This window comes from Pantherophis guttatus, chromosome 2, assembly GCF_059756535.1.
Source record: "Pantherophis guttatus breed Tessera chromosome 2, ASM5975653v1, whole genome shotgun sequence".
In the NCBI taxonomy this organism is placed as follows: Eukaryota; Metazoa; Chordata; class Lepidosauria; order Squamata; family Colubridae; genus Pantherophis; species Pantherophis guttatus.
Window position 1 is genome coordinate 110,508,913 of NC_142064.1, and position 15,061 is coordinate 110,523,973.

The 15,061-nt window shown below is 39.7% G+C and overlaps 1 protein-coding gene across 8 annotated transcripts in view; it reads left to right on the forward strand.

The window, feature by feature from the left end:
• QTRT1 (queuine tRNA-ribosyltransferase catalytic subunit 1) overlaps positions 1–15,061 on the forward strand; it is a 46,159-nt gene that overhangs the window by 8,059 nt on the left and 23,039 nt on the right. For 3 of the 8 annotated variants that reach the window (XR_015732786.1, XM_087888469.1, XM_034437859.3), the window contains exon 3: positions 13,868–14,006. The exons of 1 other annotated variant lie outside the window; for it this stretch is intronic. Coding sequence is in view for 6 of the 7 variants with exons in the window: in XM_087888469.1 (XP_087744595.1) it covers positions 13,868–14,006 (139 nt within the window). In the remaining variant the exon portion in view is untranslated. Of the gene's footprint in view, positions 1–2,895; positions 6,435–13,853; positions 14,007–15,061 lie in introns of those variants that run through there. 4 more of the 8 variants (XM_087888471.1, XM_087888470.1, XM_087888473.1 and 1 more) reach the window with 4 other exon arrangements.

Sequence of the window (15,061 nt, forward strand, 5' to 3'; positions counted from 1 at the left end):
GCCAATTTTCAATTGTCTTCCCTAAGAAAATTATATCTGGAATTAAAATTTTAACAAATGTGTTCCAAATTTTACTCAGTCCCTTTAACCAATAGCTATTAATTACACATTTTGATTTTGCTTTATCTAAAAACCATGTTGAGCCAAATCTCTTGATGTCCTTTAATTCTAAATCTCTCCAAAGACTATCTTCACCTTTAAATATTTTTACCACAGTCCGAATAGCATAAGCCCAATAATAATTGAGTAGTTTGAGGATTCCTAATCCACCTTCCTTTTGATTTTGATATCACATTTTCTTCACTAATCTAGGTCTTTTCCCACCATTACAAAATTTATCCAATTTCTTCTGATATCCTTCAATATCTTTCTCTGTCAAGTTTAACGGTAACATCTCAAATAAAAAATTAAACTTTGGCAACAACATCATCTTACACATTGCAATTCTACCAAACCAAGACAACTTTATCATTTTATATTTATCTATCTTTTTCTCAATTTCATTCATCACCACATCATAATTTAATTTTTTCATTTCTTTAACTTTGAGTGAAAGTGTTATGCCCAAATATTTCAATGTTTTTTTAATCCTTATCCCAAGTTGTTCTTGCATATTCTCCCACTCCTTACCATTATTATTCATTAATAATTCAGATTTTGACCAATTTATTTTCAAACCTGTCATTTCCTCAAATTCTTCCAAATGCTTATGTATCCTTTTCAAATCTTTATATCTTTCAAAATAATCAAAGTATCATCCGCATACAGATTTATCTTATATCTCTTATACCCTTCCAATTCTTCATCTTTTTCTATCATTTTAGTCAAAATTTCCATAACTAATAAAAATAATGTTGGAGACAGGGGACATCCTTGTCTTGTACCCGCTTCCAATCTTATCTCTTCTGTCAGCCTTCCATTCACCTTCACTCTTGCACTACTTTTTTGATACAGTTTTGAAATAACATGTATAAACCTGTAAACATGTATTACCAAAACCTAGTACCTCAACAATTGTTTTAATAGTTTCCCATTGTACAGAGTCAAAAGCTTTGAAAATATCTAATGATATTATACCTATTTTATCAGCATTATATTCAGCAACATCTATAATATTTAATACTCTTCTGACAATATCACTCATGTATCTACCCTTCACAAAACCTACTTGGTTATAACTTATATATCTATCTATAAATCTACTTAATCTATTATTTATAATGGCAGTAAATATCTTTGCATCTTGATTAATTAAAGAGATGGGCCGATAGGACTCAATCCTTTCTAAGTCTTTATCTGGTTTAGGGATTATAGATATCACCATTCTGTTCCATGACAACGGAACTTCTCCACCATGTAAAATTCCGTTAAATAGTTTTTGCAATTTTGGTATTATTATTTCCTTAAATTCTTTATAAAACTCAGCAGGTAATCCATCTTCACCTGGAGCTTTCCCTAATTTTATTTTTTGTATTACTCCATTAATCTCGTCTTGTGTTATATCTTCTTCCATTAAATCTTTATATGTTTGGTCAATTTTCACAACATGTTTTTCTAAATAGCTTCTCAGTTTTCCCCGATCAATTAAATTTTTTCGAATATAAATTTTGAAAAAAGTTCCTGACCACTTCACATTTTTCTAATTTTTTATAGCGTCTTATACCCTTATCATCTATCAAGGCTCCAATTTCTCTCTTCTCTCTTTTATTTTTCGCCATCCTTGCCAATAACTTAGAGTTTTTATTGCTAAATTCAAAAAAATTCCTATTTAAATATCTCATATTCTTTTTTACCAATTCTATATCTTCTTCTATCAATTTATTTTTTAGCAAATTTAATTCCTCCCCAAAAAATTTTTCTTTAGTAAGCAAAAATTGATTTTCCAATTCTTTAATCTGGCTTTTATCTTTTTCAATTTTATTTTTATAATTTTTATATTTTCTGCTTGATAACTTGATACTTTCCCCTCTAAACACTGCTTTCATCGCATCCCAAACAATTTCAAATTTAACCTCTCCATTATCATTCAATCTCCAACATTCTTCCCATTTTTTAAATATCCATTTTTTATCCTCCTCATTTTTATACAGTTTTTCATCATATCTCCAACAACTTCCTTTTTTCTCAAAATTAAAATCTATTTCCATCGTAACTTCTGCATGATCAGAATCCTTAAAAATTCCCACATCTATCTTATCCACATTATTCAACAAATCTTTAGAAACTAAGATATAGTCAATTCTTGAATATGTATTATGTATCTTAGAGTAAAAAGTGTACACTCTTTCAGTTCCTTTCACTTCTCTCCAGACATCCACCACGCCGTTTTGAAACATCCATTTATTTAAGGTCCCCATTTTATTTGCTCCTCCACAACGAGTGGGGTTAGTACTATCTATTTTATCTCTAATTAAATTAAAATCCCCAGCCACAATTACTTTCCCTACACTTTCGATTTCCAAAATTTTAGTTATTTTTTCAAGAAATTCTTTTTGCTTCTCATTTGGTAAATATAAATTAACCAGTGTCACTTTTTCCTCGTTAATATTTCCCACAATTATTACATATCTTCCTTCTTCATCCACAATTACTTGTTCTTTTTCAAAATATACCCTATCTGATATCAATATAGCAACTCCTCTAGCTTTTGAAGTTCCAAAAGATTTTTCATAAATTTGCATACCCTTTATATACATTTTATTTGAGTCTTCAGATTTCTGATGGGTTTCTTGCAAAAATAATATATCTGGTAAATCTCTTTTAATTTTAAGTTCCAATCGTCTTCTCTTGATCTGATTCCCTGTACCCTTCACATTCCATGTCATTATTTTTATTAAACCCATTTAAACTGTAACTTTTTTAATCCTTTCCCCTCCTCTTCCTTTCTGTGCCCAGATCCCAGCACCAATCTCCCACATTCCAAACAACATTCAACATAGAAGAAAAAAAACAATAAAAAAAAACAAAAAACATATTGGCAGGCAATATTGAAATGGTGGATGTTAAAGTTGAAGAAGTTAAACAATCTATGGTAATCTTGGATAATAAATTAGATGAAACTCAGAACAGAATTCAAAGGGCGGAAGATGATGTAGCTATGATACAATACAGAGATATGGAATTTGCTTTAAGATTTAGAGGGGTGAAGGAGAACAAACAAGAGAACTTGAGAGAAATGATGTCTGAGGCATTGGCACCGTTGGTGGGGGAATCAAAAAATGATTTGGGCTGGCAGATTGACAAGCTGTATCGCGTTAATTCTTGGGTTGCCAGACAGAAACATCTACCAAGAGACATTGTGATATACTTCAATACAAGGAGAGTACGCAATGAAATTCTACAGGCCACTTTTAACAATAAACTTCGGGTTGAAGGCCAGGAAGTGATGACAATGAAAGAAATCCCCCCTAAGATTTTGAAAGCCAGAAGGGATTATGCATTTCTGGTGGATGAACTGAAAAAACGCCAGATACAGTATAGATGGGAGGTACCGGCTGGATTGGTGGTGACCTATTCAGGAGAGAGGTATCGGCTTAACACAATATGGAAGGCAAGAGACTTTTATATTAACATATTAAAGGCTGGCACACCCAAATCACCCAAATCACCAGAGGGCAAAAGAAAGAAGGATGTGACAGAAGGTGAAAAAGAAGAGCTTCTGACAGTAGTTCAGGGGGGAGTTTTGACAGGCAAAGGAGAAGAACCATTACAAATTCAGATGGCTGTTCAAGAGTTGGAATTAATTGATTTATCGCAACCCAAGGATCAAAGACAGACCAGATCGGTGACAGCTAAGCTCAAAGAAGTATCAAGACAGCAACAATTCCAGATGGCAACTCAAGAAACAATCCAAGAATCTACCAAGACAGAAGCAGTGGGAGGAGCAAGACCTAAAGATCAAATGACACAAGACCACCAGAATCTGCTCCAGTTGCTTCAAGGGCCCAAAGATGGGAACTAGATTTTTGACTTGGAATGTTAATGATTTGAATTCTCCACAGAAAAGAAGAAAAATATTTCATTATCTTAAACAGTTTAAAAATGATGTGATCTGTTTACAAGAGACTCATATAAAGTACAAGACCAAAAATACCTGATAAATGCAAGACTTGGTACACACTACGCAGCAGCAGCACCAGAAAAGAAAAATGGTATAGTCATATATTTGAAAAGAGATTTAGTTGCTAAATTAATTGAAGCAGATGACCGAGGAAGATTCTTAGCGATAGAACTTCTAGTTAAAGGAGAGAAAATACTTGTAATTGGAGTCTATGCCCCGAATCAACAAGAAGAAAATTTTTACAATTTGCTACACTCGAAGTTGACACAATGGGCATATAAAACTTGCATCCTGTTGGGGGATTGGAATGGTGTCTTGGATATTAAAAAAGATAAGAAGGGGCCTAAACAAAATGTTTTAACAAGAGCAAAATTGCCCAAAGCGTTTTGGGAGATGATGGAAGATTGGGAGCTGAGGGATATTTGGCGTAAAAGAAATCCGGAAGAAAAAGATTTTACTTTTTTCTCAGACAGACATCAATTCTTTTCAAGGATTGATTTTATTCTAATTACTAATGATCTTTTATCTAGGGTGAAGAACACGAAGATTTGTTCAAGAATATTGACTGACCACAGTCCAGTTTGGTTGGAATTGGAGTGTGGAAAAGGGTCTAGGAGGTCCTGGAGGTTAAATGATAATTTGTTTAGGTATGAAGAAAATGTAAAAGAATGTAAAAAATTTATGAAAGAATTTTTTGTTATGAATATGCAAAAGGGTACATCTATGGAAATGGTATGGGACGCAAGTAAAGCATATATGCGAGGAATTTTGATATATTTGAATAATAAACATAGAAAGAAACAGGGGGCAAAAAGGAAAGAATTAGAAGATGAGATTAGTAAATATGGTCAGAAGCCAGAAAGAAGAGATAGAAAGGTTAACAGGATTTGAAGTAGTTAAGAAGGTTAAATACTTAGGGGTTTATATCATGACTGCAAATATGAAATTATATCAGCACAATTATGAACCACTATGGCACAAAATACAAAAGGAGATGGAAAACTGGAAAAAACTACAATTGTCTTTGCTGGGAAGGATAGCCGCTGTAAAAATGAATATTTTACCAAAATTTTTATTTCTTTTTCAAATGATACCTATACTTAAAAAAGATGAAAATTTGAAGGAATGGCAGAAGGGCATAAACAAGTTTGTGTGGACAGGAAAGAAACCTCGAGTTAAACAAAAGATAATGCAAGATATCCGAGAAAGAGGTGGTCTTAAAATGCCCAATTTAAGATTGTACTATGAAGCCGCTGCCCTCTCAGCAATTACAGACTGGATAAATTTAACGGAGGAAAAGATATTGGATATCGTTTGGTCTACGGCTGGCATGCTTATTTAGTCTATGACAAGAAAGTAGATAAGGCTTTTAAAAGTCATATATTAAGAAATTCTCTATTGCGGGTCTAGAAAAAGTACAAATATAAATTAAGTGATAAGTTACCAATATGGACAGTACCCAGACACACGATAGAGAATATAAACTTAGAGCAAAAGCAAGATAAGATTACATATAAGGAACTTCTTTATAAGGAAGGAGTCAGATTACAATTAAAACCAATGGAGCAATTAAGAGAAGAAGGAATTATTAGGACATGGTTTCAGTATGGACAGCTGCAGGCCAGATGGAGAGAAGATCAAAAAATTGGTATTTTGCAGCAGGATGAGAATTTGATAAAGCAAACAAGAGATAAAGGTCAAATGCATATAAAAAGGTTGTATAATGCACTAGTGGAAATAGATTCAGAAACAGAGTTAGTCAAGGACTGTATGATAAAATGGGTACAAAACGTAGGTGAACCAATAATGATGGAAACATGGGAAAAGATATGGGTCAGAAATGTAAGATTTACACAAGCACAAAATTTAAGGGAGAATTTTTATAAAATGTTTTATAGATGGCATTTAGACCCAAAAAAATTAGCCTGTATGTATCCAAATCTACAACCTAAGTGTTGGCGATGTGAGTGTAAAGATGCTACATATTTTCATATATGGTGGACATGTAAAAAAATTAAGGCTTTTTGGATAAAAATATGGTGGATTATTCAAAACATTTTAAAGAAAAAAAATAAATTTACACCACAGTTCTTTTTGTTGGGAATAGTCATGGATTGTACTGTAATAGAGACTAAGTTGGTTTTGAACTTAATAACGGCTGCCAGGTTACTGGTGGCACAGTACTGGAAGAAGGAAGATCCACCCACCATTGAAGAATGGACATTAAAAGTTGTGCATTTGGCAGAAATGGTGAAAATTTCATCATATCTTAAAGACCATTCAAATGAAAAATATATATCGGAATGGAGAAGATGGATCGATTACATACAGAAGAAGTATCCAAATAAGAAGATTCATATAGCATATGAATGAAGTAACTTTGAGTAGTTTATGTTTGTTTTTTGAATTATAAGGAGTTAAGGATCTAGGGAGAATATGAAATGTAACAATTTGTTAGCATATTCTAGTTTTTGATTTGTGAATGCTATACCCTGTGCTTGTTCTGGGAAGTCTAGGGAGGGGGTGGGGGGGAAGGAGGGAAAGGGGGGGTGGGAAAGGGGAGGGAGGGGTTGAGGGGGGAAGGGTGGGGGGTGAAAATGTTTGTACTTTCTATAAAACTTTTCAATTAAAAAAAAAGATTAGAAGCTGGAAGATAAAAATTCTGTATATGTAATAATAATAAATTTATTTACGGTCACAGACCAAAATGCAAGCATAGCTACAGAAAAACATAGGGAAAAGAACATCACGAACAGCCGGCCACCGGAAGCCCCGGCTGAGAGGGACCACAGCGCTCTCCTCTAATGGTTACGGCTCTTAGAAAAAATTTTGAGACCTGAGAGGTAGTGTATGAGGAGCCATCCCCTAGACAATACAAGGCCAAATCACTATCATTGGGCCCACAGAAATCTGTCTCTAAGAGAGACATCAAATTAGTCCTGGCTACGTTGTACATGGGGCAGTGTAAAAGGACATGCTCCACAGTCTCAACCTCCGCTCTACCACAGGGACATAGCCGCTCGGCCCTCGGAAGCCTCTTGAATCGTCCGTCCAGCAATGCTGAAGGCAAGACGTTAAAACGAGCAAGGGAGAAGACTCTTCTATACTTAGGGATGGTTAGAGTATAGAAATATGAGGCCATCCTCAGTCCAAAATTATTAAGTTGGCTGAAGACCAGAGGGGAGCAGGTTTTATTGGCTCTAGCTCTCAGATATTGTAAGTCTATGTCCACAAGCCGTTGGACTACCCTACATTGGGCATCTTTAAGGCCATAGTCTCCCATGGCATCCCCCGAAAAACCTAACAGGTGGAGTTTCTTCGTCAGATCCCTCTCCCATCGAGACGTATAGGGGTCAGCTAACACCAGGGAGAGGTAGCTGCCAGGGGCTGCCAAAAAGAGTGCCCGAAACCACCATTTAAAGGTGTTGATCCACGCCATGCATTCAACTGATCGAATGCCCAGTTCCAGATACATCGGAGCAAAGCCAACACAGGGAGGGAGACCCAAAAGTTTCCTTAAAAAAGCAGCCTGCGTTCTTTCAATACACTCCTTGAAGCCCTGTATCCATATCGGAATTCCATAAAGAGTTTGGGCCAAGGTTTTGGCTTTGTAAATACGCAGAGCAGAAGGAATAAATTGGCCACCTTGGGTATAGAAAAATCTTAAAATCTGCTGATGGCTACAAAAAGCTGAATTCAGCACCTGGGTTCGGTGTCTAGTCCAAGCACCAGTGTTCTGAAAATGTATACCTAAATACTTAAAATGGGAAACCTGCTTAACAGCATTACCCTTAATAGCCCAGTTGTGTAACTTCCGGGCACTAGAGAACACCAAGACTTTTGATTTGTCGTAGTTAATGGACAAGTGATTCTCAGCACAGTAGGACCCAAATGCAGAGAGAAGCCTTTTCAGGCCAAGCCTCGTCAGTGATAGGAGGACCGCGTCATCAGCATAAAGGAGAAGCGGGATCTTCGTTGTTGACAGCTTTGGGGCGTGAGACTCAATACATCCAATATAAGAGGCCAAATCAGATAAAAATAGGTTAAACAAAAGAGGAGCCAGGAGACAGCCCTGCCTTACTCCACTCTTTATCGGGATAGGGTTAGAGAGTTCTCCCTGCAAACTACACCTGACCTGACTAGAAGTCTGATTGTATAGGGATCTAATTAGGAACAACAGACGTCTGTCGATGGAGCTTTTGAACAATTTTGTCCACAACAATTCCCTTGGGATTGAATCAAATGCTGCCTTTAGATCGATAAAAGCAGTAAAAAGTTTACCACCTGGTATGGTGGCATATTTGTCAACCAGGTGCGCTAGGACAAAGCAGTGGTCCAATGTGGCACAGCCTGCTTTAAACCCAATCTGTTCAGCACCAATAATGTTGGACTCCTCGACCCAGGTGAGGAGTCTGCGTTGGAGATATTTAGCGTACAATTTCCCAATGATGGAGAGCAGACTTATAGGACGATAATCGGCTGGGTTGTTCCTATTTCCTCGTTTAAAAATAGGGACAATAATTGCTTGGTTCCAGGAGGTAGGAATCCTGCCAGAGGTATTGATATGGGTAAAGAGTGTTGCTAAAAGAGGAGACCACCACTTGGGATTAGATTTTAACAGATCAGGGGGTATAGCATCAGGGCCAGGAGCTTTGCCTGACTTAAGTTCAGAGATAAGCTCGTTGATCTCAGCATGAGTCACGGGGTGCCAGTCCGGAATTGCAGGGGGCAGTTGTTGTCCGAGTCCGGTCGTGACTATTGAAGCCTGGAAGATTGATCCAAAATGACTTTCCCAATCTCTGTTGGAAATGCAACAGAGAGGGAGTTCTTGATGACCAGGCAGCGAACAGGCGACCATTTGCCAAAATAGTCGGGTGTTCTTCTGCTGAATAGAGAGGAGAAGTAGGTCCCACTTCTCTTTTTCTTTAGCCCTCTTTTTCTTAACAATTAGTCCTTTATACTCCCGCTTCAGGCGGTAATAGTCCTCAGGTAGGCGTTTATCCCCTCGATTACGATAGAGCAGGTAAACCTGTCTGATCTTGTTCCTGAGCAGCACACATTCTTCATCGAACCAGGGATTGCTTCTTGGACCATATGGGCCACTTGGCCTACGATCAGCTCCTAGTTCCCTTTGAATACTGTTAATTAATGATTCGAAGGTCAAGATTGCCGCTGAGTCACTGCATGTTAAGGCCTGATTGTATAGGCTAAGACACTCCGGTGATGATAAAAGAGAGTGGAACTTTCTTTCAGTCTTGGGAGACCATTTGATCCTCCTTGCATAAGAGGTCACATAAGGATCCAGTATTTGGGGGCCCTTAGGCAGATGTATATTTGTAAAGAGCCCAATGATTGTGACCAGGGGGTAGTGGTCGCTCTCCGTGAGGCAGTCCACAAAAAAAACATGGACTGCCTGTCTTAGTGGCTGGGAAACCATCACAAAATCAATAACACTACTCCCCCGTGAAGAGCTAAAAGTAAATTCACCCGCTAGATCGCCTGGGGTACTCCCGTTAAGGATTGTCATATTGTGTTGGGATGCTAAGAGGGCTAATTGAACGCCGGCAAAATTTGTTAGCTCATCCTTAGAATGCCTGGCTGAGATCTGGTGTCCTATGGCCTGGCAGATTTCTTGGGAGTAGAGTGCCTCAATTGGTGGGGGAATTTGGCCTCCCAATCGGGCATTAAAGTCACCCCCTATAAAGATGTACGGCACTGGAAATTTAGTTTCTGTATGGGTAATATAGCTCTCCAGTTCGCCCCATTGAGCCTTAGTGTCGGCTTGCCTCACCGTTGGGGGAAGGTAAACGTTGAACACTAGCATTTTACTGTGTCCTCTCTTAATTAGGAGCGCCATAGCTAAGGACCCACTGGGGGGGAGCTCCACTGTCTCCACTTTCAGGGAGGTAGAGACCAAACAAGCTAAACCACCCTTAGGTCTTCCCGACTTGAATTGTTTGGTAGCAGCCAAAGAAATGGCCGTAAACCCTGTAAGGGATATCTTATCGCATGCCCAGGTCTCCTGAAGCAGGACCACATCAAATGACTGAATATAGTTAATAAAATCGGTGGTGCCGCACCTTCTCCCCCAACCTGCTATATTCCATGAAAGGCATCTAAGTGTGCAAGGGGGGGATGCCGGGTTTGCTAGTCATTCTGTATAATTAATTTTTTCCAGAGAGCCCTTCAAATCCGAAAAAATACAGCCGTTATTCGATGGAAGTGTCACCCTTTTGGGAGATAAAGGCAAAGAAAAGTGGAAGGGAGGCGAGCCTTGTTCATGAGGCTGTAGGGCTCTACACGCAGTCCAGTTTATGCTTCTATCATTCATTGGTTGCTTACCTGGCAAGCATTCGGTGACATCAACAGACGGGGTTTGGAGTAGCCCTGGATCTTCAAGTTTACAAGTTGGACATTCTGGAGGGAGGGCCGAGGGAACTGCCTCTGATAAATTGATGTGGACTCCCTGGGGTCCAGGGGGATCCTTATCAGGTAGTGAAAGACTCCAGAGCTTGGATTTAACTGCAGACAGGCGCTTTATAATTTGGGCCCTTTCTGGTTGTGGAAGTGCGCGAAAGGAGTCGAAAAGCTGTATCTCCTCCAGATTCCAAAAATTGTCTTGAGATGGAATGGTTTCATAGATGGGTGGAATCCCAGAGGCACTAGCCTGAGGCTTATTCACTAAGGAACTTTGGAGGCCCTGGGCTGGTGTCGCTTCCTTTGGGGCCATTTCTTCCCAGCTGATCAGATCGTGACAAACTTCCTGATGAGATGGGCCTCGCTGAGGGGAGAAGATTTGACCAGCTGTAGGAGGAACAGACAAGGTACCATCTGAGAAGATGCCATCGGGAAGTATTGCAGGAATGGATCTGTGTTTGATAAATGGTCTAGTATTAGGGATGGCATTCAAAATTGGCACATTAGTATGTGCTGCTAAGGGTCTTTTTGGGGCTGTAAGTCTCCTGCTGGTCACAGATTGTCGGATTCTTAAGAGTGGCTTAATCGATATATCTTTGAAGACTCTGCTTGGCATGATGCCGAAAGATCTTAGCAGAGAACTTCTCCTGAAGAATAATTTCGGGGTGCTGGGGTTATCAAAATTAAGTAACACTCTGGAGCAGTATGCAGGGGAGGGTAAAAGTTCAATCTTCTTCAGATCATCAGCAGTCAACCCCAGTAGCTGTAGTATATGACCCCTTGCCAGCTGAATTGAGCCCCAGTAAGGCAAATTGCCGTTAATGGGATTAATATTAAGGGCCACCTGTCTTGGCTGTAAAACCAGGTGGCTTCTTGCACCCGGAGGTGTAGAGTTCAACCCACTGGCAGAGCCACCCCAACTTTTGCTGGGGCCCGACAGGGAGGGCCCTGTCACTGAACCAGGCTGCCGAGCAGTCCGTCCAGGGCAGCCGGCGGTAATCGAGGAAACTAGACAATCTAAAGTACTTATTATTTTATCAAGCTGTGACTGTATACTCGCAGTTGTTTCTGCAACTAGAAAACATTGCTGGGCCAAGAGTTCTATAAGAGTAGGTTCATTTGAAGGTTGAGTGGGGGCCATAGTTTTTGAAGAGCCTTTGTTCTCAACTCGGGGGACGACATCCTCGACCAACGGAAGATCACGACGACCAGCAGCAGTCAGATGAAAGGGAGCTAGAGTTTCCAGGCAGGGAGGTCGAATTAAAGCAAAGTCCTCAATCTTAGATTGCTTCAAAGAAGGTTGGGGAGCCAAGTCAGTAAGGGATCTGGTCCTTTTCCTTGACTTCATTATATAATATGGTGAAAAATCTAGTTTCTGGGACGAGTCCAGGTCCAGAGGCAGAGGGATCAAGAGGAAACAAGCCCTGATGCAAATAACAACAAAACTCCTCACGAGTAAGGCAAGGATCCTACCCTCCCAGCAGAGCAAGGAGCAGGGAGTAGATAAAAATAATAAGATAAATGCAGTAACAAAATGATAGTTAAAAATAATTGTCAGATAGAAGAAGAAGTCAGATCAAAGCTTGGCAGTACTCGGCTTCCAAGCTAAAGCAATAAATCGTAGATAGCAGCAACAAAAGCGGCAGCAAAAACACTCCCAAAACTGAGGCCAGCTCAGGTAGTTAAAAGTTGTTAAAAATACAGCTACTATAGCCGGGGTATAGCTAAAGGTAAATTGAGAAATATAAAAATATAAATATAGAAATATTTAAAATTTAAAAATTAAAAATTTAAAAATTAAAACAGAAACCTTAAAACAGTTAGAAGATAAAATAAGTCAGTTTAAGCTTGGATAGGAGCCGTTGTAGTTGCCTGCAGCTCTGCCGAGCCACTCCTATTGTCTTTAGTAAAATAAAACATCCTGTATATGTAATTATATTAGTACTGTGAGCACTGTGTGAAAAATGTTAACCCAGTCATTACACTGTCCACAAAAAATGTAAAAAATTGGTTGTTGAAAGGTGATCACATGACCTCGGGCCATGCAACTGTCATAAATACTTGCCAATTGTAAAGGGCCCAAATGTTAATCACATGACTATGGGGATCATATTAAATGGTTGTAAATGTAAAACTGGTCATAGCTCACTTTTTTTACTGCCATTTTAACTTCAAATGGTCACTAAATGAATGGTTGTTAAATCAAGGACTATCTATATATGTTCCTTTAGTGTACTGACAACATTCAAGACATGTTACTGGTTCTTTGTAATGTTTTTAATCTGTTTGGAAAGTTAAAGGATTATTGTGAGATGCTGTTTAGCATATTGCCCGGGTCTGTATAATGCTGCGTAATGCTGTAATATTTTTTTTTGCCCTAACACAACCATTTTTTCTTTATTTTATTTTATTATATTTCTATACCGCCCTTCTCCTGCGGGACTCAGGGCAGTGTACAGCCAGAATAAAACATAGCATATAAAATTTAAAAACATTTAAAAAAACAATTAAATAATTTTGGCCCGAATTTAAAACAACCCAATTAAAACCGAATTCGATTAAAAAACTGAGAGGATGGGATCAAGCCAGCCCAGCTAGATGGAACAAGTGTGTCTTCAGGGCCCGACGAAAAGTCCAGAGGTCTGATATCGTGCGTATCTCAGGGGGCAGGTCATTCCAGAGTGCAGGTGCTGCCACAGAGAAGGCTCTCCCCCTGGGGGTCGCCACCCGGCACTGCCTGGCCGACGGCACCCTGAGGAAGCCCTCTCTGTGCGAGCAAACCGGTCAGTGGGAGGCTATTGGCGGCAGAAGGCAGTCTCGCAAATACCCCGGACCTAAGCCATGGAGCGCTTTAAAGGTGGTCACCAACACCTTGAAGCGCACCAGAAGACCACAGGAAGCCAGTGCAGCTCGCGCAGGAGAGGTGTTATATGTGAGCGCCCCGTCGCTCCCATAATCCCCCGTGCGGCCGCATTCTGGACCAACTGCAGCCTCCCAAGGGGAGCCCCATGTAGAGAGCATTGCAGTAGTAGTAGTTAAATAAACCACAATTTATTGTTTAATGCAATTACAAATCTAGCCATTTGTAACTTGTATAAAAATATTGATAAAACATAACCTGGGTCAGCAAATGCAGGAACCCAGTCATTTTTATATTATTGGCATACAAAATCCATAGTGGAAGCATGTAGGGGTCTGGTTTAACTTATTATACTAAACCATAGTGTAATTTGCTTGATTTTGATTTGGTACAATGTGTAAATATGTGGGGCGCCTTATAGGACTGGTAGTGAATGCAGCTCATGTGTGAAGGGATACTTGTTACCATTACACAATTAGCAGTACCAGTTTCCTTACTTCTCAGTTTCTTTCAAAGTGTCTTTTCTGCAGGATAGTGGTGGTTTTCAGATGGTATCTCTGGTGGAGTTCTCCAAGGTGACAGAGGAGGGAGTACATTTCTGTTCTCCTTATGATGGCAAGCAGATCCTGCTAACACCAGAAAAATCCATTGAAATACAGAATGCTCTTGGTAACTATTCTGTTTTGTATAATAATATGACTGGCTAATCTAATGCTTTCTTTTGTTTTATAATGGTACTGATAGTTCCCTACGTCCATGATTGCCCATCATGTCAGAAATACCATTTTAGGAATTTATATAAAAAAAAAGAACTGCAGAAAATAGTTCAATAGCTCATAAACACTCTACTTGACTCTATTTGCATACTTAGTCCCCATTTCTTATTTTCCTGTTAGTGAATGATTTACCCACTGTGCTCCTTTTTGATGAGATACAATCTGGTTACCCATGCGCTGCTAGCCTCCCAATTAGATTGCTGCAATGGATCTGTGTGGGAATAAAGTTCTTGAAAGAAGTAGTGAAATTATAATGATTTGAAAATGTTCTGTCTGGAATGTCCTATTGGGAGCTCAGAGCACCTGCTTTTAGCTAAGCTGTTTGCCTTCTAGACCCTATCATTCAGGTATTTTATTTGTTACCTATCAATTCCTTCAAGTGGCTCAAGCCCCTCCTGCTTGAGGACACTGCTTCCCCCATATAGTATTCCTGAAAGCTACATTTTGCACAGAAGAGCCTTCTCATTGTTCTGTTATAGAGAGAGGCACATTCAGAATCAGCTAGGGCTGAGGGCCAACACACTGGAATTTTCTCATTTACTCTATACCAGAGGTCAGCAACCTGCGGCTCCGGAGCCACATGCAGCTCTTTGGGCCCTCTGTTGTGGCTCCCTGTCGGGTGATCCCACCACTAACTGGCCCCACCCCTTGCCCTCCCCTCCCAGTCACTCCTCGCCTGGCCTGAAAAGGTAAGGGTGATGGCAGGGGATGGAGAAGCGGCCAGGGCAGAGACAGAGAGATGCAGAGAGAGAGAGACATAGAGAGATACAGAGAGAGAGGGAATGGGGGGAGGGAGGGGAGAGAGATATATGTCAAAAGGGTTTTGTGGTTTCTGGTGTTTTTTAACAACTGGTTCTCTGCCCTAATGACCAGCTGGGTAAGCGTGGCTGGGGGGGGGTTATGTGACTGGTGGAAGTGAGTGACATCGAGTTGGCCACGAACACCCAG